The sequence below is a fragment of the Musa acuminata genome, chromosome BXJ2-4 (genome assembly GCF_036884655.1).
Source record: "Musa acuminata AAA Group cultivar baxijiao chromosome BXJ2-4, Cavendish_Baxijiao_AAA, whole genome shotgun sequence".
In the NCBI taxonomy this organism is placed as follows: Eukaryota; Viridiplantae; Streptophyta; class Magnoliopsida; order Zingiberales; family Musaceae; genus Musa; species Musa acuminata.
The window spans coordinates 37,553,927-37,577,000 of NC_088341.1; the positions used below are offsets into that span (position 1 = coordinate 37,553,927).

Below are 23,074 nucleotides of genomic sequence, written 5' to 3' on the forward strand. Positions count from 1 at the left end.
GTGTTGACAAATTGATGTAGCCGTTCGTGTATTCGCGAGGATGAATCTTTTCCTTGATGTCTGCAAAACTAGATCTACTAACCGCAGGTATGATTTACCTCCAAACTAGTTCCTTTCCTACCATTTGTGTGTTTTATTCATGCAAATCAAAGCCTGCATCCATGACTTTGGTCGTTGGGGTTGCTGCTAGTCTTGTCAATTTCATCTCTTTTGTCAGGATTACAAGCTAATTTAATGTTCCTGCTCCATGTGACGACATGCTGGTTTATGATCCAAGTACGATTCTGTACACAGTGGAGCGTCGGAACGTGGTTGCGGTCGATTTAAAGACAGCCACCCACTGGCCGAGGTGATTCCGCTGTCGCATGCAGGTTGGGTTGGGTTGGGGAGCCAAACAGTATGATGATAATGGTGCAGGTATTTATGGATTCAACCTTTTCAGACTCCGTCTATTCGAAAGCTGGCACCACCTTGAGACTTTTGCCAAAATGTCCTTGAAAACCTTCCAGTCTTGCTCATCATCCTCCATTAAGCCGTTGATTTTGACTATACGATGCAACCACTTTTATTGGTCGATTGGCTCATAAGAAGTCATAGTCCAAGATGCGAGCATTCTTTTATACCATTTATTAAATAGAAAATGAAGCATACATAACCAGGGCCACCAGGCATGTTCATTTCCTTCAGATCGTCTCGCCAAAGCCAACCAACACGGCCATATCAGCATGTCCCCTGTCTGAATCTTGTGGCCATTATTACTTGTGGCCATGATTTCTCACTTGGAAGTACCAGCTTCAATAGTAATATGATTGGTATACTGATCACAGAACATACATTGATTTCGGGAATTTAAAATTCTAGAACAGTAACTCTTTTTTTTTTTTTTTTTCCTGGATTCTTAGCCTTTTGCCCTCCTCTCACCTGGCAACGACTTCAGGCGGCCAAGGATCCAACAGCTCCAGTGGCATGCACTTCCAAGACTCCACAGGAACCCAGCAGGCGGTATTTTAACACGAACCTCCGAAGCTGGACTTTGCCTCTGCAGGCATCACCTCACCTCCCTGTTAATAACATCCAGGGCACTTCTTCTGTCTCAGGTACGCGTTGGGATCCCCGGCGTCGCGCTGCTTTGCGCTACAGCACCGTCAAATTTTTATCATATTACCTTACTGTTAATACAGAATTGGAGGAGGATCAACATGCATAATACATTGAAATCTGACGCAGTGAGGGGGGGGGGTTGAAAGAGTAAGCGACCATGCCGGCCGATCACGTGGGAGGCGACGATAGTGGGAGGGACTCAATCAATGGCCCTGTTGCTCTCGTTCTGGCTTTTTGGTGGTGGCTTTTGGACCGCGAAATTGATGGAAGGGGACGACAGTGAGGCCCCAACAGTGGATTCGCGGTTGGCAAAAAGAAGGAAAACGAATCCAGCGTACACCTACAGCTGATCCGGCGGTCCACGTCTCATTTAATGATATGTCGTTGATGTTGGCTCTCTTGTAATTGGCTCACCACCATTGATTTTGATGCAGCTCGAGTGGGGTGAGCAAGTAGAGGTGTGGACACAAGGAACTGGAGTCGTCGATCATAATTACGAGGATGATCGATAGAAGACACACATGACATCGGATGGTTGGAATATAAAGGTACTCATCCTTTAGTCTCTTCACGCCAATTCCATCACAACATAAACTGCATTCTGAATGTTTAGGTTTGGTAAAGTTATCATGTCATTAAGAGGTCAACGTTTTGAGTTTATCGTTTTTTGATGGCTTTATAAGTAGTTTAATTATAATAAATTGAAGAGCCGGATTTTTCGACTAACACTCAATAAGTGAAACTTATTTCTAGAATTGTTCTTATCGGCTTGATAATATTTTCTACCGGGAATTCATTTTTGTCGTCAGTGTGCTCGCTTCATGTTTGATTATCCCTCAAGCTACGTAGACTTGGTCAAAAGCTTACTTTGGTACACGCGGCAGAAGCAGAAGCATATATATATATATATATATATATGGTCAAAAGATTATTTGGAAGGTCAACATATATGGGTAGTAGTCAAATGTTTAATCACTGCTTGCCAGAAGCAGAGCAAACGACGCACTTTACCTCGGACGTTAATGAGGTAAACAAGGGACAAAAGTCCGGCCATCCAAGCAGCTAATGCAAATATAACATATATATACAGAGAGAGAGAGAGAGAGAGAGAGAGAGAGTGCAAACGATTTGTCTACTCTTAAATCAATGCAGTCTTGGCTGGTAGCATCACAGTCTTCTTCAATGTAGCTACAGTCGTTAGGTTAATAGCAGGAACCTCGAGCTTCTTCCTCGGCGGTAAACTTGCTATGGCGCGTACGCCGTGCTCCGGAAGCTCTTGATGGTGCAGCAGTCGAGTATGCTGAGCAGCACCTGGTTGGTAGTGCACCTTGGCGTCTTGAACTGGCTCATGGCGGTGCCGTTGCCGATGAAGTGCTCCATTATCTTTCGAAACGTGCCGGTCTCCACGATCCGCAGCTCCAGCGGCCCAATGGAGCTCGTCTTCCGGGACACCACGTAGCCCTGATCGACGAAGGCCGCGTCCATCTCGCGGCAGCACTCCCGGAGGACGCCCTCCTCCACCTCGCCCTTGATCTCCCAGTAGATGATGTAGTGGCCCGGGTGGTGCGCCACGTCGGCGTGGCTGGTAAAGTCCACCAACTCAGCCTTGGTCCGGCTCAGGAGGCCGCTCCCCTTCTCCACCGCGAGTTGCAGGTCCCTCTCTGTGTTTTTGTCGATGTTCACCGTCAGGATGAGCTTTCTCCTGCAGACAAAAGTTAGCTGCGGGGCACCTTTGTAGAAGCCTGCAACCTCCACCACATCTCCCAACCTGTATCTGTAGAGACCTGAAAGGGAACTCCAAAAGTCAGATTCTGTACTTCCTTCTTACGACTGATGCCCCCTCTCCTTCCATTCGCCAACCGCGAATAACTCATCATCGCTCAAAGTCTTTTCTTGATCCACCGCACAACCTTGACTGTGGGATAAACAGGCTCATCAAGCCAAGTGGTACCTCAAAGCAGAAAACAACCATGCGAGAATGGGATGGGATGGTGGCCCAACATAAAGAATAAGAGGACAAACGCCATGGCACAGTGGGTTCATCAGATGTCGCAATCTTATCATCGTATTTATTAGGACAACGGGGCTGTTGAGATACGGCGGTGGGGAACCACAGAGGGCAATGAATGGTGATGGTGTCAAGAGACTGGCCACACATCATTGTTGGTCCAACAAGGACGGTGTGGGCATTGCTTGCTTGCCCATGGTGTCCCTGAAGCTATCTATGGTCACAGGCAAGTTAATCGAGTTCTAGTGACACTACATGGAAGCTGCCAAGATCGAAGAGCGGATTCAAGCATCCCTCGCCTGTGATAGATAGGATTGGATACCGCAAAGGACATGACGAAAGCTTAGGATGCCACGAACTGTTCAAAGATGTGTTTGTGGCCCCAACGCTCGTGCCATCCAAGGGCGGTACAGTGTACCGACGTGCACCACAAAGGAGCTCTGTGACGCAGGAATGAAGATTCTGAAACTAGAGAGAGAGAGAGAGAGAGAGAGACCTGTGAATGTGGTTAGGACGATCTCATATTGCTGCCCGACGGAGACCTTGCACAGGGGCACCGGTTGGCCTTCCACGAAGTCATCAGGAGTCACCAACGTGCTGCTATCTTGCTTCTGCTGCTTGTACAGAGGGATGAACTCGAAGTAAGAGAAGGTGGGAATCACCGTAAAAGCCACTCTCTCCGGAGGATTCAACGGCTCCAAGTTCACCCCAATCCAGCTCTCCGTGGATCCATACTCAGCACAAACCAGTGGCACCTCTCCTGCATAATGCCTCAGCTTCCTCAAGTAGGGCTGCATCGATCCCGTCATTATGGAGTAGATGTACTTGGCGTTAGGCCACAGGTGAGGAATCAACCCGCACCAGCCCGAGCTTCTCAGCTCTTCGCAGTCCCTCTCGATCTTGGACGCCAGAGATGGGTTGGGCATAAGGTGCTCCAGTACAGCTTTCCTCATCGTCGGCAAGGTGATATTGGAGCTAAGGGTCCCTTGTCTGATGTCCTCGCACAGCTCCTCCCACAGGTCCTCAAAGGCCGTCAGAGCTTGGACTATGCTGTAGGCAAAGGTGGAGGCCACGAACTCCACCTCGTTATGGAACAGCAGGCCGAAGAGGAGGTGGCAGTAGGTGGACTGCTTGTAGTCTCCCGCTGAGATCACTTCGAACGGGCTGCAGGTGAAGCACTTGGTGGTCCTCTGCTTCGTCTCGAACTCTTGGCTTGCGAAGTAGTGGGTGGTCGCTGTTCCTGCCATGAGCCCGCCCTTGGTCTGGAACTGCTTGCTGCTGTAGATGAACTCCAGGATCCTGCCTCCAGACCTTATCGGAAACACCCTTCCAATCCAACCACAACGTCAGTTCTTCGATCAAGTAACAAAGTTCAAATCAAATTAAGTCGTTCGGATACATACACACCTCGATCTGTATGCAGCTGCGAGCCTAAAGATCTGAAGTGTAGACTGGGAGCTGAAGCGTGTGAAGGGCACATACTTTGGCCTGCCATCTGTGGTTCCAGAGCTGCAGAACGAGTTACAGAGCATGTGCATGAATGCACAACACACGGGCACATACCTGAAGGTCACAGTCCACTTCCTACAGAGGAAACGGGAGGAAGAGAAGAAGAAGGGAGTACCTGAGGGAGAGCATGGTGATGGGCTGCTGGGTGAGGACAGGCGAGGCATCGCCATGGGCGATCCGCTGGATGTAGGGCTCGAGGTCTGCATGGGAGGCGAGCGGGACAGCGGACGTGAACAGGGACTCGAGCTCCGCGGGGCTCAAGTCGTGGACGCGGAGGTCGCCGCCGAGCCACCTCCGAAGGTACTCGCAGCCGAGGTTGCTCTCGACGATACGGTGGAGCGTCTGCGACTGGACGGCGCCCGCGGTCTCGGCGGCGGCCTCGAACCATTCGACGATGTCGCGGTCGCCCGCGTCCTCTGCTGCCATCGCCGGCGCGCCCTCGACGGGCATGGGGGACGGATGCCCACCCACCGCGGCTTCAAATTAACTGCTCTCCTCACCGAAGAAGTCTCACGCAGGCTTCATGTTTGTCTCACCAAGACGAGTGCATGGCAGACCAAAAACCTGAGGGCTTTAGGCACAATCCCAGGCAGCAACCGGGCAACATATATCCCCTTCTCTACAGCACTTGCACTGAGATGGTATGCACCGTAAAAGAATCGAAGAGTCCACATCTCCCTCCCTCCCTCCCTCCCTCTCTCTCTCCCACTTTCTCATGGGTTGCAGAAATCTCTCTCGATAAGAGTGCGACGATGATGCCCCCTCTCTCTCTCTTCCTCAAATGTACGATTCAACCAAGGCCACAAGACGGCTTATCTACTGCTCAATCACAGCAGAGAGACAGAGAGAGAGAGAGAGAGAGAGAGAGAGAAGAGAGAGAGAGAGAGAGAGAGCAAATCGTGGGTTTACTTTTGTGACAGCTGAAGGAGGGATCGGACGGAGACACTTGGACTTTGGTTGATGAGGGAAATCCACGTGATTACATGCATAAAATGTACTTGATTCAGTCGGTGGGTCGCTGCTGTCATGCCATATTAAACCTGCCTCAGTTGTTCATCTACTGGTCATGGTGAATTTGGCTCACATTACCATCTCAATCTCCCCATTGATTCCTCAGTAAAGGTTGCCATTTTTCTTCCTCCTCCTTTTGAGAAGGTACCAAGTTGTAGAGGATTTCCATTGGATCCACACGCTTCCACTCACCACCAGTGGGCTAAGAGCCCAAGTAAAAACAACACCGACGTTGGTGGCTTCAAGTGCACAGGACAAAGGTTGAAGATGACATTGGAAATAATAAGACAAATCATAGCTTTGAAGAATCAAGTCACTGATTACATGATAATAATATCTTGTATTCTCACACATGTATCACAAACACTATGCACCACAAAAGCTTTTTCCAAACCCAAACCATTTTCATCTCTTTTAATTCTTGGACCATTTACCACACTATAATTGACTCTCTCTCTCTCTCTCTCTCTTGGAATTAGAAAGCATAGGATAGGATGTATATATATGTATGTATATACACATTCACATCTTGGGAGGGTTTACCATAAAAGACCTATCCATTTGTGGCCACTACTGCTTATGATAGTACTCTGATTGAAGCAAAATTTTAGCATCAAATTGAAGTATCATTTAATTAACTTTATTCACTGATTTGAACATCTTTTGCTGGCAACAAACAGGAGAATTATGATAATTGATTGGTCATTTAAGGCTTCCAAGTAATACATTAGTCAACAATATCATAGTTTAAACAAGTTGATGTCATTTATCTGAATTCCTAAATTAAGTGGGTCTTTTACATGTAGCATCATTTGGATCAAATTCTTATTCACATTAACCACAAAATTGTGGCAACAATTATTTTGAGGTTCAACTTAATGTGACATTTCTACTGTCTACAACTCAACTCTAATAATAATACACAATAATCCTATTTGTAATCCCATGATAAGGCTTTGAATTTTTTCCAAGTGTTGGACAATAATCATGAATTGGGTTAACTAACTTTTTAACTGCAACAAGGCACTATTAAGCATGAGATAGCTAACCATGGTTAAGAGCTAATTAATGACAACTTTAATTGATTGTGATACAATGTATATGGTTTTAAAGGAAGCAAAAACTATTCATCCCCCGAAAAGTTAATCCATTTAAAGCAGCTTAACTTGCATGAAAAATGAAGATCAAAATTAAAACCTCAGATTAAGATAAGGGATGGTGGACTCACTTTGTCTTCATTTGGAACTCAAGCATGAGAATAGTAATCTTGATTTGGATCTGCTAAATACCTTTGTAAAGCTCTATCTAGCTATTTAGATAGTAGAAGCTTGACAAAATGTAGATGATGTCCACACTATGTTGATGTTTAAGCGAGACCATTGTTCAATTAAATTAAAATAAAATAAACAGGACCAAAATCAAAACTCTGGTTTGGTCGGGTTCTTTTTTTAGATTCATTTGCACAGGTAAGGCCATAGAACTGTATAAGCCTCATTTTATCAAATGAATAATTCAATATTGATAGGAAAAATTATTATTGATGTTTTGGTTATGGTTCAGACCCATGTACGTAGGATTGTCCGAAATATCTTCAACATAGAGATGTCATATTCCTAAGATGCTACCTATACGAAGATTAAGGTCGGAAGAGGTTTCCAATTCGATTATTCTGATACTCAAATTAGTGATATGAGATTCTCGAATGTGTGTTCGAATAGTTTTACAGCAAAAAAGAGATAATACTTTTCTGTTGTTCAGAATATATATTTTTTATTTTAAAAGATAAAAAAAGTTTAAGATTATCATCGTTATAAAGTTTATGATTGTCTTCACGAATGAAAAGGAAGTACTCTAAGAATGACTTAGATCTCAAGTGATAACTATATGTTGGTTGATGATAAATGTCTTATCAAATATATTTTTGGTATCATTATTTATATGCTGAAGCTTTGGAGCTTATTAATTACCCAATCAAGATCTTTATGTTGTTATGAAGATAGATGATGCATTTGAAACTTTTGATACCATGACCAAGGTAGTGCCCCAAGTTAGAATCAAATAAATGAGATAATGGAAGATAAATATGACAAGGAAAAAAAATTATTATATCAATTTAAGATTTTTTTAAAAAATTTTTTAATTATCCAAGTCTAGTCCAAACTTGATTCGGGATCAATGCATCTAAAACCAATTTTTTTAATTATTAAATATTTTTATAAGATAAAAAATATTATAATTGATTCCGAATCAACATCCAAATAATATAATAAAAATTAACTTAGCACTATAATTTAAATTTTGTGGATGATCTACATTAACAATAACAAAGTTAGATTGTCTAATATTTATTGTCGAGATCACTGAGATAAAAAAAAAAGTTTTATGATTTAGATGAGTCAAGAATATTTAAATCTATTTTATAAAATAACATTAAAAACAAAAAGATACAGAGTGTTCACCATGTTCTCCAACGGTCGTCAGCATCATCATGATGGCAAAGGATGGGCACATCATAACCACAACAGCATCACAAAGAGCATGACATCAGTGGATACAGTTGGGAACAGTTCTCAGCCCCTTCTTCATGCTTGCCCCCAAAGGTGTCCATAATTACGAGAAATTAGGAAGCCTAAATAAACGGCATCCATCATCTACATCGCGATCGTCCGTTGATTCGAAGGAGCAGATCCAAGGGCGGTGGCTCAAGTGGACCGGAAACACGACCCGAGCGGGTCCCACCCCAGTCGGGCTCTCCCGGTGGACCCACCAACACGTGTCCGCGCTCCCTGCCAGGGTGGATGGGTAGCATCTGTGACTCCGGTGGGCGTTCGCTTGGCCACCGCGGAATCCCCGCCCCAACGCCATCGGTACGCTCGCACATCCATCGCCCTTTAAACCGCCCCCCCCACCACCACTCTTCTCCCTCACAAATTCCCCGGAGATGGAGATGGAGAACACCGACTCGTCCTCCGGCATGAAACATCAGCAGGAGCTGCAGCACCCGCAGCTCCCGCCGGGGTTCCGTTTCCACCCCACCGACGAGGAGCTCGTCGTTCATTACCTGAAAAAGAAGGCCGCCGCCGCACCTCTCCCCGTTGCCATCATCACCGAGGTTGACCTCTATAAGTTCGACCCCTGGGAGCTCCCAGGTCTGTCTCTGTTCTTCCATTTGCATGCGCCACTTGATCCCGTACGGCTGCTAACCCAGCGATGCATTCGATTGGACGTGGTGTCCGACTAGGTAAGGCGAACTTTGGAGAGCAGGAGTGGTACTTCTTCAGCCCCAGGGACCGCAAGTACCCCAACGGGGCGCGACCGAACCGGGCGGCGACGTCCGGCTACTGGAAGGCCACCGGGACGGACAAGCCCGTGCTGACGTCCGGCGGAAGCCAGGTCAAGGTCGGGGTGAAGAAAGCCTTGGTGTTCTACCGCGGGAGGCCGCCCAGGGGAACTAAGACCAACTGGATCATGCACGAGTACCGGCTCGCCGACGGCAGCAGCCCTGAAAACAGCAGCAGCAGTAGCTGCAGGCCCCCCTATGGTGGTCACATGGCGAACAAGAAGAAGGGCGGATCCCTCAGGGTAGATTACTCCCCCCTCATCAGTTAATTCAGTAGCGGTAACGTGTGATCAGGCTGGTGGATCTTGAATCGCGATCCCTGTTGCTTCACATCATGCAGTTGGATGATTGGGTTCTGTGCCGCATCTACAAGAAGAACAACAGCGTGAGCGATAGCCTGAGGCCAACGCATCGAGACAGGGAAGGCGCCACGGACGACATGCTCGGATCCGCGCCATCTGTGGCTCATCAGACAGGGATGCAACCTCAACGAGCTCCGACCAACTACAACTCACTGCTCGAACATGATGAGACCTTTCTCGAGGGACTACTAGCGAATGAGGTCGGTCTGCCCACCAATTCCATCACCCACCTCGCTGCTGCTGCTGCAAGAGCCAAACTCAACCTCTCGCCTGTTCCTCCCAGTACCACCGGTACCTTTCCCACGAGACACCCTCTTTCCTCTGCATACTGGACCGAGCCCACCGACATCGCAGCACCGCCTGCCCAGAGGTTCCATGCCGGCCATGGCAGTGGCAGCAACAATGCTGCCGACAAGAACAATACCAGTAGCTGCAGCAATGGCAGCGCCACCAACGATGACGGTGGCCACACAAATCAGATGCTTCTCAATCAGATCCCCTACGGCACAACATACCACGACCAAATGATTCTTGGATCACTACGGGATGGTGGAGCCATCTTCCAACAGCCATACCAGCTGCCCGGAGTGAATTGGACCTCCTAATTCGAAGCTTCTGAGAGGTGAGGTACTGATGTCCCATCTGTCTGGTAGTAGCCCATAATATACAGAGGAAGAAGGATTGTTGGTGGAGCACCTGCAAATGCTCAAATTCCCCTACTAGAAAGGTTCTCTTCAGTCCCAGGTAACTCAACAGTGTACATATATATAGTTTATTGTTGGATAGCAGAACAGAGATCGAGTGTCAGAGCATAAAATCCAGTAGGATTCTTTAGTAAATATCAAATAGGAGAGAGAGAGAGAGAGAGAGAGAAGATAAAGTTATTAGTACTGTGAGTTGTAGCTGCTTGCACCTTGCAATAAATTTCGGATGGAATTTGATCATGTTCATATCACTCATGCTGGTGAAAGTTCTGTAGAGACCTGAATACTTGTTGGAATTATATTTGTTGAGAAGTGCCCATCACTTGCTTCGCGATCAACATCATCATCAATTTCACCTGTTAAACCTGCAAGAATTGTTTCTGAAATATGGCTCCTAAACTATTCTAGTATGTTTCTTTCTATGATAAACTGCTTTCGTCTCTTAACATGAGAAAATTATTTATTGCTTGGCTTCTATTTGAGCTGCTAACTATCTCCATCTGCACAGTGGAAGTGACAAAGAAAGAAAGTTGGAATCATCTTCTAACTATCTTCATCCGCTTTTATTTGGAAGCATCCTCATACTGAGGTGGACACTAATTACGAAAGAAAGTTAGGTTCTACCAAAACAAGAAGGTAAGCCTCAGCATATGTGGGGCTGACTTCAGCCTCACGAATCCTTAATGAGCTGCAGGATCGATGCCGTTCCAAAAGCCTTTTCCCGGTTCTCTTTTCCTCCTTTCCTGTCATTGGAAATCGCCAAACGAGTGCATGTGGACTTTCCCATGTCCGGCCGCTGAGATATTTGTCTCTTTCTCTCTCTCTCTCTCGCTCGTTCGTCTGATGTGAATGTATGTAGAGTGGGAGTCACACTCCGCGGGCTCGTTTGTCCCTGGAAGTTGACATCAGTGAGTGGGAACCCTAGTAATCGTACTGCCCAAATGGGAAAGATGTCGAAGAAAGTTTCAGCTGCAGTTGGGTCGAGGCTGCCAAACGAGGGAGAAGATGGAGGGCAATATCACTTAACAGGATGCGCATCTCTGATGTGTTGACCTGCTCAAGCAACAGGAGCTACTCCAATACTTGAAAGAAGAAACCACTGTGATGATAGATGGCAGGATTACAGAATGGTCCCATTCTCATGCCTCAAGTGTAACTCCAATACAAAACACTGAGACACACACAGAGAGAGAGAGAGAGAGAGAGAGAGAGAGAGAGAGAGAGAGAGAGAGAACTTATAGACGATAGTATCACAAGAGAATAATCTCAGTTTATTACAAAGCCATTAGAACAAACAAGAGTTTAGATATTTATATTGAATTGACTTACGATATGCTTCGCGAACAATAGGTGTACAATCCTACATACGAACACAAAGATCAGTTTGACTCCAATTCATTGTCGATTTTAATGATCTTAACATCGTATCAAACCCAATATTCAAGAAAAAAAGAAACAAAAGATCTAAAGAAAAGTTAGATGTTGGCTGTATGAAGTGAGAAAAAGAAGAATAGTGCTATGTTATCACCTACTTACGATGGGTTTTAATGGAACAGCCCATGTTGATTAATAGTTATGATGCTTGTGTTCCTCCTGACGAACAGCCCACGATAATTCTTACTCGTAATAATGTTTTGGAGTTGATTTGTCATTTGTTCTTCATCACATCTCGAGTCGTGGTTTGTTGATGAAAGAGATCTGTGGTTTCGTAGACTCTACATACGTTACATTACTTCAACTACATGATTTTTATGTAGTTCCAATCTCTGCCATTACCGTCTCTCTTTGGTCTCCACCTTGCGCCGCAAGTCATCAGTTGTGTTTGGTGATGATTAGGGACAACCTGCAGTTGCATCACGCGACTGCTGGGAACTACAATATTGGGATTCATAAAACCAGCAATTTTTTTGGAGAACAAGGAATTGAAAGGCATTGAAAACTAGGAATCGAGTATTTTGAATACCTCACGAGAAAATAATACTTCGCATCTCTCTGATAGTTCCTTAGATATCGAGAGGGGTTGAAAGAATAGAATGTCTGGTAGAAGGTTTAGTGTCACTCTGATATGTTCTGCATCCCCAGACTCGGGTCGTTCCATTGGCTTATTTGGGGATCCCAACCCTCAGGAGACCCAGGTAAGCAATAAATCTGAAGATAAACATCATGAGGAACAATGCTATCACAGACAAGGCTCTTTTGTCGAAGCCAAGCAACTTGAAGGAGGGGAACTCCGAGACGGGGCATGTGGTGGTGCGAGTGCACTGGTATGTGTCGGTGGGAGAGTACTGCGACGCTATCTGCAGCTTGAATGTGTAGTAGTTGAAGGAGACGTACTTGACCCACGAAATGAAGGGCGGGACGTTCTGCACGTAGAACCCGGAGGCGAGCTGGAAGATGACCATGAGCACCGTTAAGAGCGCCGACCCGGACTTGAGGTTCGTGACGAACGCCCCGATCGCCAGCCCTAGGCTCTGCGCCACCACCACGCTCAGCAGCAAGGCCGAGAGACAGATTAAGAAGCTGCTCGCCACAGGTTTGAGGCCGCCCAACCAGTACGTGATGGTGACGAAGGCGATAGGGAGGCTGAGCTCCATGGGCAGGCCCCCCAACGTGCTGGCGATGAAGTAGGATGACAACCGGTACATCCCGGAGGACCTCTCCTTGCTCAGCATGGTGCGCTCTTGTGGGAATGTAAATATTGCTTGGAACGATGCGTAGTAAGCCCAGAATCCAGCGATGAAGAAGAGAAGCCCCGCCTGCACGAAGGATCACGGAAGCTCATGTAAACAGTAGAAGGTTTCCTGATTCTTTCGCTGCTAGATAAAATGGTGTCGATCATGCGAGTGAAGAAAGAGGACCTGATCCTGGATGTGACCTGCCGAACCATACCATAGGATTCCTCCGATGAGAGCTGATATAATCACCTGTGCCACCTTTCTCCCGGCGAAGGTTTCATGCCTTCTTTCCTTGAGTCCCCTTTGCAGTAACACCGTGAATTGTTGCCACCAAGTAGTGCACCACTGATTCGTCATCTTCTCCGCCTCGTGTTGCTGCTGATCAAGTTGTTGGCTCAGGCCTGAAAGCTCTTCTGCAACCTTACCACGCAAGTGGTGGTTATAAGCATCCAGTAAAGCTTCTTTAGTAGATGCTGTACCCTCGACTGTTTCATTGAAGGAGATGCCTGCACTCACAGCGGCACCGAGTCAGTCCCATCCTTACCGAAAGGTTTGCGTGATGAAGTGAGCGGCCACGTACCATTAGCGAGGTCGAGAAGGAAGTCGGCAGGATTCATGGGCATAGCAGGGGAGTAACCGATGCTTGCGAAATAGCCCATGGCCTCACTACCTCTGCCGTAGTATATGGCGTTACCCTCTGACAGCAGCAGGATCTTGTGGAACATGTAGAAGAGGCGGCTCGAAGGCTGATGGATGGTCATCGTCACGGTCCTGCCGCCCTTGGCGAGGTCCGCTAGGGTGGACACGATTCGCCCGGCAATGGTGGAGTCGAGACCCGAGGTGGGCTCGTCCAGAAACAGCAGGCTCGGGTTGATGAGCATCTCTTGGCCGATGCTCACCCGCTTGCGCTCTCCGCCGGACACCCCGCGCACGAAGGGGCCGCCGATGATGCTGTCGCGGCACGCGGTGAGGCCGAGCTCCTCGATGACGGCCTCCGCCTTCTCGGCCTTTTCCCGGCGCGAGAGGGTCCCAGGGAGGCGGAGGAGCGCGGTGAAGACGAGGGTCTCCGTGACGGTGAGGTGCGGGTAGAGGACGTCGTCCTGCATCACGAACCCCATCCTGCGCCTAAGCGAGCTGGAGAAGGGCTTCCCGTTGTAGGTGACGCTGCCGGTGAGGCGTTGAGTGCGTGCCACGCGGCCGGCAAGCACCGTCAGCAACGTCGTCTTCCCACTCCCCGAGGGCCCGAGCATCGCCATCATCTCCCCCGGATACACTGTACCCGAAATCCCATTCAGGATCACCCTCTCCCGCTGCTTTCCCTTGTTCTCCCCGCGCTTCTCCTTCGTCTTGATCTTGTACACCACATCTTCGAACTGCATGGAACTCATTACCAAGTTGTCGTTACCTCTCATCAAACAACTTCATCGAAGGTGATCATAGAGCAGAATCAATTAGATACTCTCTTCTCGAAATGCGCTCTACTGTACGACACATTTTAAATGCTTCTTAGCCTACATGCTTTTCTACCTTTCACTGTGAAATCAAATAATAGTTCTTCTCCTTAATTTTCAGTTTGCTCTTCATGCACTTGAAATCAACAGTGAAAAATCTTTAAGCTAACATGCAATAGGGGAAAACTCAGAACTTGAATAGAACGGGTAAGGACCGAAGATTGGACGTTCATGTACTTTAAGATCGATAGGACGATGGGCTTTGGCGAAGATTGATTGCGGCGCTGCATCATTCTTCTCTCCACGGTCCGGTTGCTGCAGTTCTATCTCCGCCATTTTCGACTCTGATTCCATGTCCTAACTTGCTCGATCGATTTTTTGGATCCTTCGTCTCGGGATTCTTTTTTGTTTCTCGTTCTCCTCCTCCTCCTCCAACGGAGAAGAGAGATCGAGCCGGATGGAGAGAAGAGACCGGGGAAGGTGGCACGCCTCCTCTTGTTAATAAAGAGCAATGCCTTCTCCCTGGCAGAGGAGCCAAGAAGAGAATAGAGATATGTTCGGTGATGTCCTTTTTCTTCTCGTACCTCGACAGTTTGCGTTGATATGGTGTCCCACTACCGGCGATTTGCTGCAACGAGGAACAAATCAAGAGGGGGAATGGGACCTGCAACACAACCATCCCGACAACTTGGTTACGCCCAGCAGCGCAAGTTTCTAGTGGATGGAGCTAATAGTACGCAGGATCTCGCTGTAAATCTGCAAAAGTGGTTTGGTCATTTAATGCAGTAGATATAACGGTCGATATGCTACTGTGCATGCATCAGAACAATGCCACGTGGATACAATGCAGTGCAGCAGATTCGTTAAATCTTTTGTAGATTCCACGCAGTGTTCTTAACTGATTCGTTGAAGGCAGTAGTCGTGTGAACCAAACCATCATTCCTTCTATGGTCGGTGGACGAAGCGATGGGGCAGTTAGTGGGGGCCCGCTGGCGCTCTCGCTTGCACGCAAGGATAAGGCAAGTGGACGGGGCCCATTGCTGTTGTGGTCCACGTCAAATTCGCACTGGTACATGTTGGATTTTGCTGCCCGTTGCTGTTTGTTTGTCTGGTCCATGTCAAATTCGGATTGATAGATTGGGAAGATTAGAACATGACAATATTTTTCTGTGTGTCCTCTTGATAAAGATGATAAATAAAGTGGATGCTGAATCTACTCATGATTTCCTTTTTCTCTAATCTCATATGAGGATTGATTTTTCACTCATCCACATATGGGATGGTGGAACTATTGTGATCGAGGGGTTGACGAATTCAATGAATTGATTGGATTCGAACTATATACTATACGTAACGAGATAATTTTTTATGCGTGAACGTTTTTAAGATATAATTTAATTTTGATATTATTATAAATATATATGATAAAATTACTCTTGACATCTTCAATCTAGTCTGAGCTTATTATCGGTTCTCCCAATTTGCTTGACTCTTCTAGCGTTAACTTTTTATCTAATATCATGTGATTTTGAATGATAATTACGATTAAAATATATATTTGATATATTTACCTCCATCGCATATAAGTTTAGAACTAATGCTTAACTTATATATTTAATATTATTATTAAAATTCAAGTGACATGTTAGGAATTGCGAGTCCGAATAGATTATTGAGCTGTAATTGACCCAAATTGATGTTGCATTGACCGGCCCAATTGGCCCAAATCTGATTGCGGGCGATGTGATCCAATGTGACGTCCCACACGCGACCCGGAAAGAGGAGCGACTCTCCGAGTCCGACCCGCACAGGCCTCGATCGATCCCCGGCCGCCGCCATCGATCACCGACCCGCTATAAGAATCTCTACGAACCAAAACCTCTTCTCTCGGAGAGCGAGCGCAACCATGGAGCGTTCGGCCATGGAAGGCATCTCGGAGCGCCTGGCTGCCGTCGACGGCCTCTACTTCCCCGGCGCCATGCACCGCGAAGCCCCCGACCACGCCCAGCGCAAGTCCGCCCTCCTCGATCTCCTCTCCCGCGACGCTCCCATCTTCCTCGGTATGCTTACCCCATCCCTTCCTTACCTGTCAACGCACCGTAACCCTAGATCTCACCCTTCAGAGCGGTACGGCTCCGAGCTTACCTCCGACGAGCTCCGCGAGTTCGAGAAGTTGAATCAGGACTACGAGGTGGGATGGCACCTCAACCGGCTCCGCCGCGGCCGGAATCCCACGGCGGAGGACGACCGGACCAGGTCGGTGACGGTCAAGAATCGCCGGAGGGCCTATATGGAGCGGTTGGTTCAAGACGGGGAGTACTTCTCGGAGGATGCGATGAGGGAACGGGAACCCTATCTCCACCACGAATACCTGGGCAAGTTCCAGGACCCCGCCGGGAGGAGCCTTTCTAGGCCCGGAGAGCGGTGGTCAGAGACATTGATGCGCCGATGCGAGGAGGCCATGCTGGTGGAGAAGATCAGAGGGGAGCAACAGCGCTTGGGGGTTGATAAGAGGGAGTGGATTGGTGGTGGTGGAGAGGAGGAGGAGGAGGAGGAGGAGGAGGAGGAGGAGGAGGAAGAAGAGGAAGAGGAAGAGGAGGAGGAGGAAGAAGATGGTGATGATGATATGGCTTTAGAGGAACCCAAAGTTGGGGACTCACCAGAGGTATGACTTGATGTTCAAGAAATGTTATCTTGTTATTTATGTTGCCTTTTTTCTTCCCTTGTGGCTGTTTCTTTTGTATTTTGTTATATTGTTTGACAAAACTGGTTCGGAATGATCTATCAAAATTGCCATTGCCAAGCAGTAAGACCGGAACGTGTTATAGAAACTGACATACAAAATTATACGAAATTAATCTTTTAAATTGATATTCCATTGCCTAGATTAGTCTTCCCAATTGATAACATGAAAATTACACGAAATCGATCTTACTCCAGTTGATTATCTTTCTGTTGATTGCTATTCTATTTCATAAACATTAACAATTCTTTGTTGCTCCTGGGGACCAATATGTCAATTCCTTTGTGAACCAATTCTCGGTATAGATTTTGTCTCATAAATTTGAGCCAAAGAGAAAATTCTTAGTTTTTTAGTTCATGTTCTACGAGATCCTTCATTTATGTCTTCCTCTCAATAAGTTTTTCTTTGAAAGATTATCTGTCTCTATATTCTTATCTTAAATTGGATGATATCTCTGTATTTCATATGGACCAGTCATTAACTTCCACAATTTTTTATTTTTTTAATGGAAGCACTTGTTTTCATAGTCTTTTACTTTTTACCTCGATTCTGAATTTGTTCATTGGAAGAGAAGAGTTCTTAAAATGTTACTAAATCGAGCAATTGAATTCTACAAGTTATTTATCCCTTGAATATTCATGATATATTCTTTAACTAGTTTTTGGACTGTGCAAAATTTGTCCATTCAACATTCATGCTTTTGGCTGTAATGTGCATGGTGTTTGATGCAGTTGTAGCAACCCATGTAATGTTGATACATCATCTTTCTTTATGCTTTCTAAGGTTGTCCAATTCAGTGTCCAATGAGATATCAGCATACAACTTTACAACCTTTAGTAGTCCTCAATTTTCATATCTGTGCACAAATCGTAACCCTTTGGCTGATGGACAGTGAGAAGTGCTTTGGATGTTTTGTTCTTTTCTATTTCATTCTTTTGTTTTGGTGTATCTGGAAAATATCATCTTGGAAACTTATCCTGACTGGCTGAGTTATGGTCTAATCTTAGTTAGCAACTGCTTTAAGAACATCCTATGTCCTTGAAAGTGATTAAAAAAAAGAACGATATATAGGATAATTTACTTGGAATAAATCAACTCTGGACTGATCTCCAACTTCACAGATGGAAGCTATTTAACCTGTTTATTATTTTTAACCTGGTGACAAAGGATAATGTCGGTGAGATTCTTCGCTGTTGATGTTGTAATTATTGGTACTATTTAATTTTGACTTGTTCATGCAGTCCAGTAGTCTACCTTACCTGTATGGTTTCATTAATTACATGTCTAACTCAATAAAATTACGCTGTATAATCAGGCATATGCATTTGTCTGTTCGACGTTCTTGTTATTAATACTTATGCATGTTATTCTAGAAATTTGTTAAATTATATAATATGAGTTGTTTTGCATGCAATTAGAGCTGTACATGTGAACTGAAGAAACCAGAAAATTATACCAAACTTAGAATGTGCTGTTTAGTTTAAGTTGCAAGTTTGGTCAGTTTTGGTTTCAGATATAAGATAGATAACAAATATATTCTCTTAGGATTTGGTCTTCAAATCTATTTACCTACCACTGGAGTGGCTAGTGTACTGCACCATGTAATCCCTGAAATCTTTTTTCTCTCTTCCAGCGACCACCTTGAACTTCATTTACGGCCTTGTTCTTTTAGAGTTCCCAAGATGCTTTATGCATTTCAGATTCCTATTCTCGATTAACCTCCAATATTCAATCACTCGTACACTGCATTGGATTTGAGTAGGATCAATATACAAAACCTTATTCTTGCAAGCAGAGAGAACATTTCTGTGACTCAAATGGTGGTCAGATTGGTCCAAAGAGCAGTCCTTGCGCACATGCATCACTCCCCAAATAAAGGTCCTATCCTCTTCTTCCAGGAACCTTGAGTTGAGTACCTCTGGTTTGTTGCTCACGTCTCCCTCTGTGGAATAGGATAAATGGATCTTGATGCCACCGGTTCCAATAACCACCTGAGGTTGAAGAAGTGGTGACAAATTTTGAAGATGTTGATTAATATCCAACATGCTCTTCTTGTCCATGGATGCTTGTGATGTCATTGGGATCAACATGCTCTTCTTGTCCATGTATGCTTGTGATGTCATCAGGATCAACATTTGTCGCTGTCATCTACAATGGCACCTTTGCTAGTGTGCTTCACACGTAATCCTTATCAATCAATTCTTCACCTTGGAACAAAGAAACTGAACAAATCCATCTTAGAACATTAGTTTGATCTTGTTTCTGTTAGTTTTGGTACTGAACACTAGAAAACCAAAGGTTTTGGTTGAGTTCAGCATTTTGGTTATAACTAAACTGATTTGAATCGAGTACGCCTGTACCATGGATTCTCACATCGACACCCACACCTGACATTAAAAACATATCCATGACTTAGATGTTTATCAAACTCTTCCACTATCAAATGATAATGACATGTGAAGTAGATCCTTCAATGATCCTAAAACTTCTTCGAGATTTGTTTCACACTCATTACATGTATCATACTATTTTTCTTTGATTGTATCACAAAGGAATTGATATACTGGTTCCCAGGAGCAGTAAAGAATTGCTAATGTTTATGAAAGAGAATGACAATCAACAGAAAGATAATCACTGGAGTAAGATCAATTTCGTGTAATTTTCATGTTATCAATTGGGAAGATTAATTTCGTGTAATTTTGTATGTCAGTTTTGTATATTATGTTTCAGTCTCACTGCTTAGCAATGACAATTTTGATAGATCGTTCTGAACCTGCTTCGTCAAATGATATAACAAAATACAAAAGAAAAAGCCACAAGGAAAGAAAGAAGGCAACATAAGTAGCCAGGATATCGTTTCTTGAACATGAAGTCAATACTCTGGTGGGTCCCCAAATTTGGGTTCCTCTAAAGCCATATCATCATCACCATCTTCTTCTTCCTCCTCTTCTTCTCCACCACCACTAACCCACTCCTCATCCCCAACTTTGTGCCTATTTTACACTCATTACATGTATCATACTATTCTTCTGTGTCTCTGCATCTCCATTCTGTCTCCTCGACAAATTCGATACTTGCACACAGAGTCATTGACTAGTTGTATACAAGATTCCCGAGTCTAGATCCTTGCAGTTTTAACCCATAGAAGTGGTCATGTTTATAGGTGGTGATTTGTGTACTTGGTTCTCGATTTTTCAGTAACCATTGATGCTCTGATGCGAGAATCAAGTTGGGTTACATATCAAGCATAGTTCATCATGTTTCTGTGTTCTCTATTCTTCTGTTCGTTGCCTCATGACCAAGCCACCTCACATTCACATGTGATTCTGGTAACACTATTCTTGCAATAACTTAATCGACAAAATCCAACTAGAAATACCAAAGTACAAAACCAGTCAAATTTTAAAAGTGAATACTGATTCCGGTTAGCATACACATGTTGATAGGTGTTCATATATATTTTTATATATGTTTGTGTGTGTGTGCAGTCGATATATATATATATACATACATACTCAGGTAGTTGATTGCCTATAGAGATGTTGCTAGGTTATCTTCAATATTTGTTTGGTTTTCAATGTTCACATGCCATCCTTGCATGTACTAGCTTGTAGATTGTTATTCCGGAACCCCATCAACGCCTCATTTGCCATCGTGATGAAAGAACGTAAATGGGGCTTGCTTTGGTCAAGTTTATATATAGTTCTCATAAAGAAGCTATTATATGAATTGCCATGAATTGGTCTTTCTAATACTCCCTCGGTGCAGATGCTTAACCCAGACGCCCATGACACTTGTGCGAGCGCTGCTGCAGCAGTGCCCTTGGAGCAAACACCGTCCGCGGAAGAGATGCAAGATCTACTGGAACAGTTCACTCATGTAATGCAGCAGAAGTTTCTGGCGGGAGAGGATACTGCTTATATCGATTATTCTCTGATAGACAAAGACGAGAGATTGGACGATCACTGGCTCCGGGAAGCTAATTACGATGCCGAGGAGAAATATTTTGAGGAAGACTAGTGGTTGGTGATCGGCCATCCAGTATCCATCCATGAACAGTTAAAACACAACAGATACGCCACTCATCTCTTTGTCAACTTTTAGATTGGAGATCTCTTCTGTATTCGTCTTTAGGCTCTCTCTCTCTCTGTTGTATATACAAAAGCACCAACCATAGTTGTTATTTTTTGTATATATATGGTGGTGGGAAGCGATCCTATGGAGCTGAAGCAAAGAGGCTGTGGCGAGATCTGATTTGGTAAGATCAGAATTAGTTTTGGAATTAATTATTTCCACTGTTTTAATTATCAATCTCTTACTATGGTAGTATTGTGCATAACTCGTGGAGTAAGAAGACTGCTGCAGGCCGCATGACCAGCCCAAACCCAACCCCAACATTACAACTCAGGGCAAGGAGATAAGCCAACGTGGCACTCGTAACCCTTCTCCCTTATCTTCTCCCTCGATGCTCTCGGAAGCCAAGACCACCACTTGGACTTCCCTTATCCTTTGCCTCCCTGCAACGGTCACTCTCTCCCTGCTTCGTCCTTGTGTCCAAACACTCGGCCCAAACCAGCAGAGACTAGTGGTAAGTCTGGTGCAGACCGAGGCAGCGCCATGATGGCTTGTTCTTCTCTCCTGACCGCACCCACCTCCAAGCCAACGCCACCACTCGCCTCCCTTTCCTCCCGGCCTGTTGCCTCTTCATCTTTATCCCCGCCCGCCGCCTCATCCGGCGCCGCCCCGGGCGGCAGCCGAGCCATGACGGGCCGTCGGGAACTGGCGTTGGCCCTGTCGACCTCGGTGACGTTGCTGCTCCTTCCGGCAGCCCCCCCGGCGCTCGCCACGTCGGACGAGGAGTACGTGAGGGAGACGGCGGAGGTGATCAACAAGGTGCGCAACACCGTCGGCATGGACAAGAAGGACCCGAACGTGGCGGTGGCCGTGGCGGAGCTGCGGGAAGCGTCCAACACCTGGGTGGCCAAGTACAGGAGGGAGAAGGCCCTGCTGGGGCGCGCCTCTTTCAGGGACATGTACTCCGCCCTCAACGCCGTCTCCGGCCACTACATAAGCTTCGGCCCCACGGCGCCCATTCCGGCCAAGCGCAAGGCCCGCATCTTGGAGGAGGTGGACACCGCCGAGAAGGCTCTTCTCCGTGGGAGGTAGGCGTGTAGGCCTACTACCTCATCATCTCTGTATCCAGTTTTTGCTTTTAACTGAGATGCATTGTATTCGGGTCGCTCGTTGCATTGATATACTTGGACGTATGTCAACTCATATTTCTGTAATGCTGCTGCTGCTGCTTCATTTCTTCTTCACCGTCAATAGTCTTTTGCTGAAAGCAGAGGGATTTCAATTGCTTAGGTCTATGTAGTGAGACGCCCTATAGAATTCTTGTTCACTTGTATAGAACGCACATTTCTTTCTGGAGATTAAAATCAATAATAAAAGATAGATAAAACCCAAAGAAATGTGGCTATACATAATAAACCATGTGAGCTGATTGCAATCAAGAATATATTAAGTATCATCAATAAATTTGTAAATAATTCTCAGAAATCTTTTAAAAAAAATATATCTTTAATATGCTATGTGATTCTAATTAACATAATTTCATTTGATTTAATATGTTAAGATGATACTCTGATTGATACCAACCTTCGATCTAGAGATGTCAACAAAATGGGCAAGATGGGGAATACTTCTCTCGTCCCTGTCCCATTCTCTATTTAGATGGAAGAGCGAGGAACTCACGAGTTCTTCGTATCATTCTAATTAATTTTATTTATTTATTTTATATAAAATTATTATCAAACCTAATTAATGATACTAAAATTTATACATAGCAAATATATTCAATATAAATAAAAATAAAATTATCATAACCCACGTGAGATGCAAGGAAAGATAGAGGAGGATCGGAGAAAGGCACGAGGGGAGGGGCAGGGGACTACAAGGTGAGTAGGGACAACTACGACAAGAGGGTAGGTGGTTGTAACCATTACGATGGGGACTACAAGGTGAGTAGGGACAACTACGACAAGAGGGTAGGTGGTTGTAACCATTACGATGAGGGGGCAGGGGTGCTGTGATGAAGGGAGAAACTGAGAAGAGGTAGGAGGGAGAAGATATTACATGTCGCAAAGAAGAGGTGAAAGAGAAAAGAATGT

At 45.4% G+C, this 23,074-nt stretch overlaps 5 protein-coding genes across 8 annotated transcripts; 3 read left to right on the forward strand and 2 right to left on the reverse strand.

Annotated features, from left to right (window-relative positions):
• Nucleotides 1–2,214: 2,214 nt before the first annotated feature.
• On the reverse strand, nucleotides 2,215–5,399 carry LOC103978320 (indole-3-acetic acid-amido synthetase GH3.10). The gene is made up of 4 exons (XM_009394081.3): nucleotides 4,734–5,399; nucleotides 4,517–4,618; nucleotides 3,606–4,435; nucleotides 2,215–2,885 (listed from the first exon to the last, which is right to left on the reverse strand). Exons 1-4 carry the CDS (start codon nucleotides 5,066–5,068, stop codon nucleotides 2,347–2,349), a joined length of 1,806 nt encoding a protein of 601 aa, XP_009392356.2. The 5' UTR covers nucleotides 5,069–5,399; the 3' UTR covers nucleotides 2,215–2,346.
• A 3,085-nt stretch (nucleotides 5,400–8,484) lies between these two features.
• LOC135610681 (NAC transcription factor NAM-B2-like) lies at nucleotides 8,485–10,286 on the forward strand. The gene is made up of 3 exons (XM_065105495.1): nucleotides 8,485–8,778; nucleotides 8,871–9,211; nucleotides 9,310–10,286. Exons 1-3 carry the CDS (start codon nucleotides 8,571–8,573, stop codon nucleotides 9,934–9,936), a joined length of 1,176 nt encoding a protein of 391 aa, XP_064961567.1. The 5' UTR covers nucleotides 8,485–8,570; the 3' UTR covers nucleotides 9,937–10,286.
• Nucleotides 10,287–12,078: 1,792 nt separating this feature from the next.
• Nucleotides 12,079–14,653, reverse strand: LOC103980548 (ABC transporter G family member 9-like). Its single transcript, XM_009396987.3, has 4 exons — nucleotides 14,399–14,653; nucleotides 13,291–14,083; nucleotides 12,894–13,216; nucleotides 12,079–12,791 (listed from the first exon to the last, which is right to left on the reverse strand). Exons 1-4 carry the CDS (start codon nucleotides 14,513–14,515, stop codon nucleotides 12,138–12,140), a joined length of 1,887 nt encoding a protein of 628 aa, XP_009395262.3. The 5' UTR covers nucleotides 14,516–14,653; the 3' UTR covers nucleotides 12,079–12,137.
• Nucleotides 14,654–15,976: 1,323 nt separating this feature from the next.
• LOC135610683 (uncharacterized) lies at nucleotides 15,977–21,511 on the forward strand. 4 transcript variants are annotated; one of them, XM_065105497.1, is made up of 4 exons: nucleotides 15,977–16,221; nucleotides 16,285–16,826; nucleotides 20,673–21,162; nucleotides 21,232–21,511. In XM_065105497.1, exons 1-3 carry the CDS (start codon nucleotides 16,068–16,070, stop codon nucleotides 20,922–20,924), a joined length of 948 nt encoding a protein of 315 aa, XP_064961569.1. In that variant the 5' UTR covers nucleotides 15,977–16,067; the 3' UTR covers nucleotides 20,925–21,162; nucleotides 21,232–21,511. The 4 variants fall into 4 exon arrangements, with proteins under 4 accessions (XP_064961569.1, XP_064961572.1, XP_064961571.1 ...); XM_065105500.1 differs by having other exon boundaries at nucleotides 21,253–21,511; XM_065105499.1 differs by having other exon boundaries at nucleotides 21,257–21,511.
• Nucleotides 21,512–21,524: 13 nt separating this feature from the next.
• On the forward strand, nucleotides 21,525–22,070 carry LOC135608788 (photosystem II repair protein PSB27-H1, chloroplastic-like). The gene has a single exon (XM_065101829.1). It carries the CDS (start codon nucleotides 21,525–21,527, stop codon nucleotides 22,068–22,070), a length of 546 nt encoding a protein of 181 aa, XP_064957901.1.
• Nucleotides 22,071–23,074: the final 1,004 nt, after the last annotated feature.

Excerpts from the sequence above, each read along its gene's own strand:
- LOC103978320 (XM_009394081.3), bottom strand. The coding sequence starts at position 5,068 with ATGCCCGTCGAGGGCGCGCCGGCGATGGCAGCAGAGGACGCGGGCGAC. Across the intron at positions 4,436-4,516 it reads GCAGCTGCATACAGATCGAG|GGTGTTTCCGATAAGGTCTG; the intron begins GTGTGTATGTAT and ends TTGGATTGGAAG. Across the intron at positions 2,886-3,605 it reads CGTCCTAACCACATTCACAG|GTCTCTACAGATACAGGTTG; the intron begins GTCTCTCTCTCT and ends GTTCCCTTTCAG.
- LOC135610681 (XM_065105495.1), top strand. The coding sequence starts at position 8,571 with ATGGAGATGGAGAACACCGACTCGTCCTCCGGCATGAAACATCAGCAG. Across the intron at positions 8,779-8,870 it reads CGACCCCTGGGAGCTCCCAG|GTAAGGCGAACTTTGGAGAG; the intron begins GTCTGTCTCTGT and ends GTGTCCGACTAG. Across the intron at positions 9,212-9,309 it reads AGAAGGGCGGATCCCTCAGG|TTGGATGATTGGGTTCTGTG; the intron begins GTAGATTACTCC and ends CACATCATGCAG.
- LOC103980548 (XM_009396987.3), bottom strand. The coding sequence starts at position 14,515 with ATGGAATCAGAGTCGAAAATGGCGGAGATAGAACTGCAGCAACCGGAC. Across the intron at positions 14,084-14,398 it reads ATCGTCCTATCGATCTTAAA|TTCGAAGATGTGGTGTACAA; the intron begins GTACATGAACGT and ends AGTTCCATGCAG. Across the intron at positions 12,792-12,893 it reads CAGGTCACATCCAGGATCAG|GCGGGGCTTCTCTTCTTCAT; the intron begins GTCCTCTTTCTT and ends TCCTTCGTGCAG.
- LOC135610683 (XM_065105497.1), top strand. The coding sequence starts at position 16,068 with ATGGAGCGTTCGGCCATGGAAGGCATCTCGGAGCGCCTGGCTGCCGTC. Across the intron at positions 16,222-16,284 it reads CGACGCTCCCATCTTCCTCG|AGCGGTACGGCTCCGAGCTT; the intron begins GTATGCTTACCC and ends CTCACCCTTCAG. Across the intron at positions 16,827-20,672 it reads AAGTTGGGGACTCACCAGAG|ATGCTTAACCCAGACGCCCA; the intron begins GTATGACTTGAT and ends CCCTCGGTGCAG.
- LOC135608788 (XM_065101829.1), top strand. The coding sequence starts at position 21,525 with ATGGCTTGTTCTTCTCTCCTGACCGCACCCACCTCCAAGCCAACGCCA.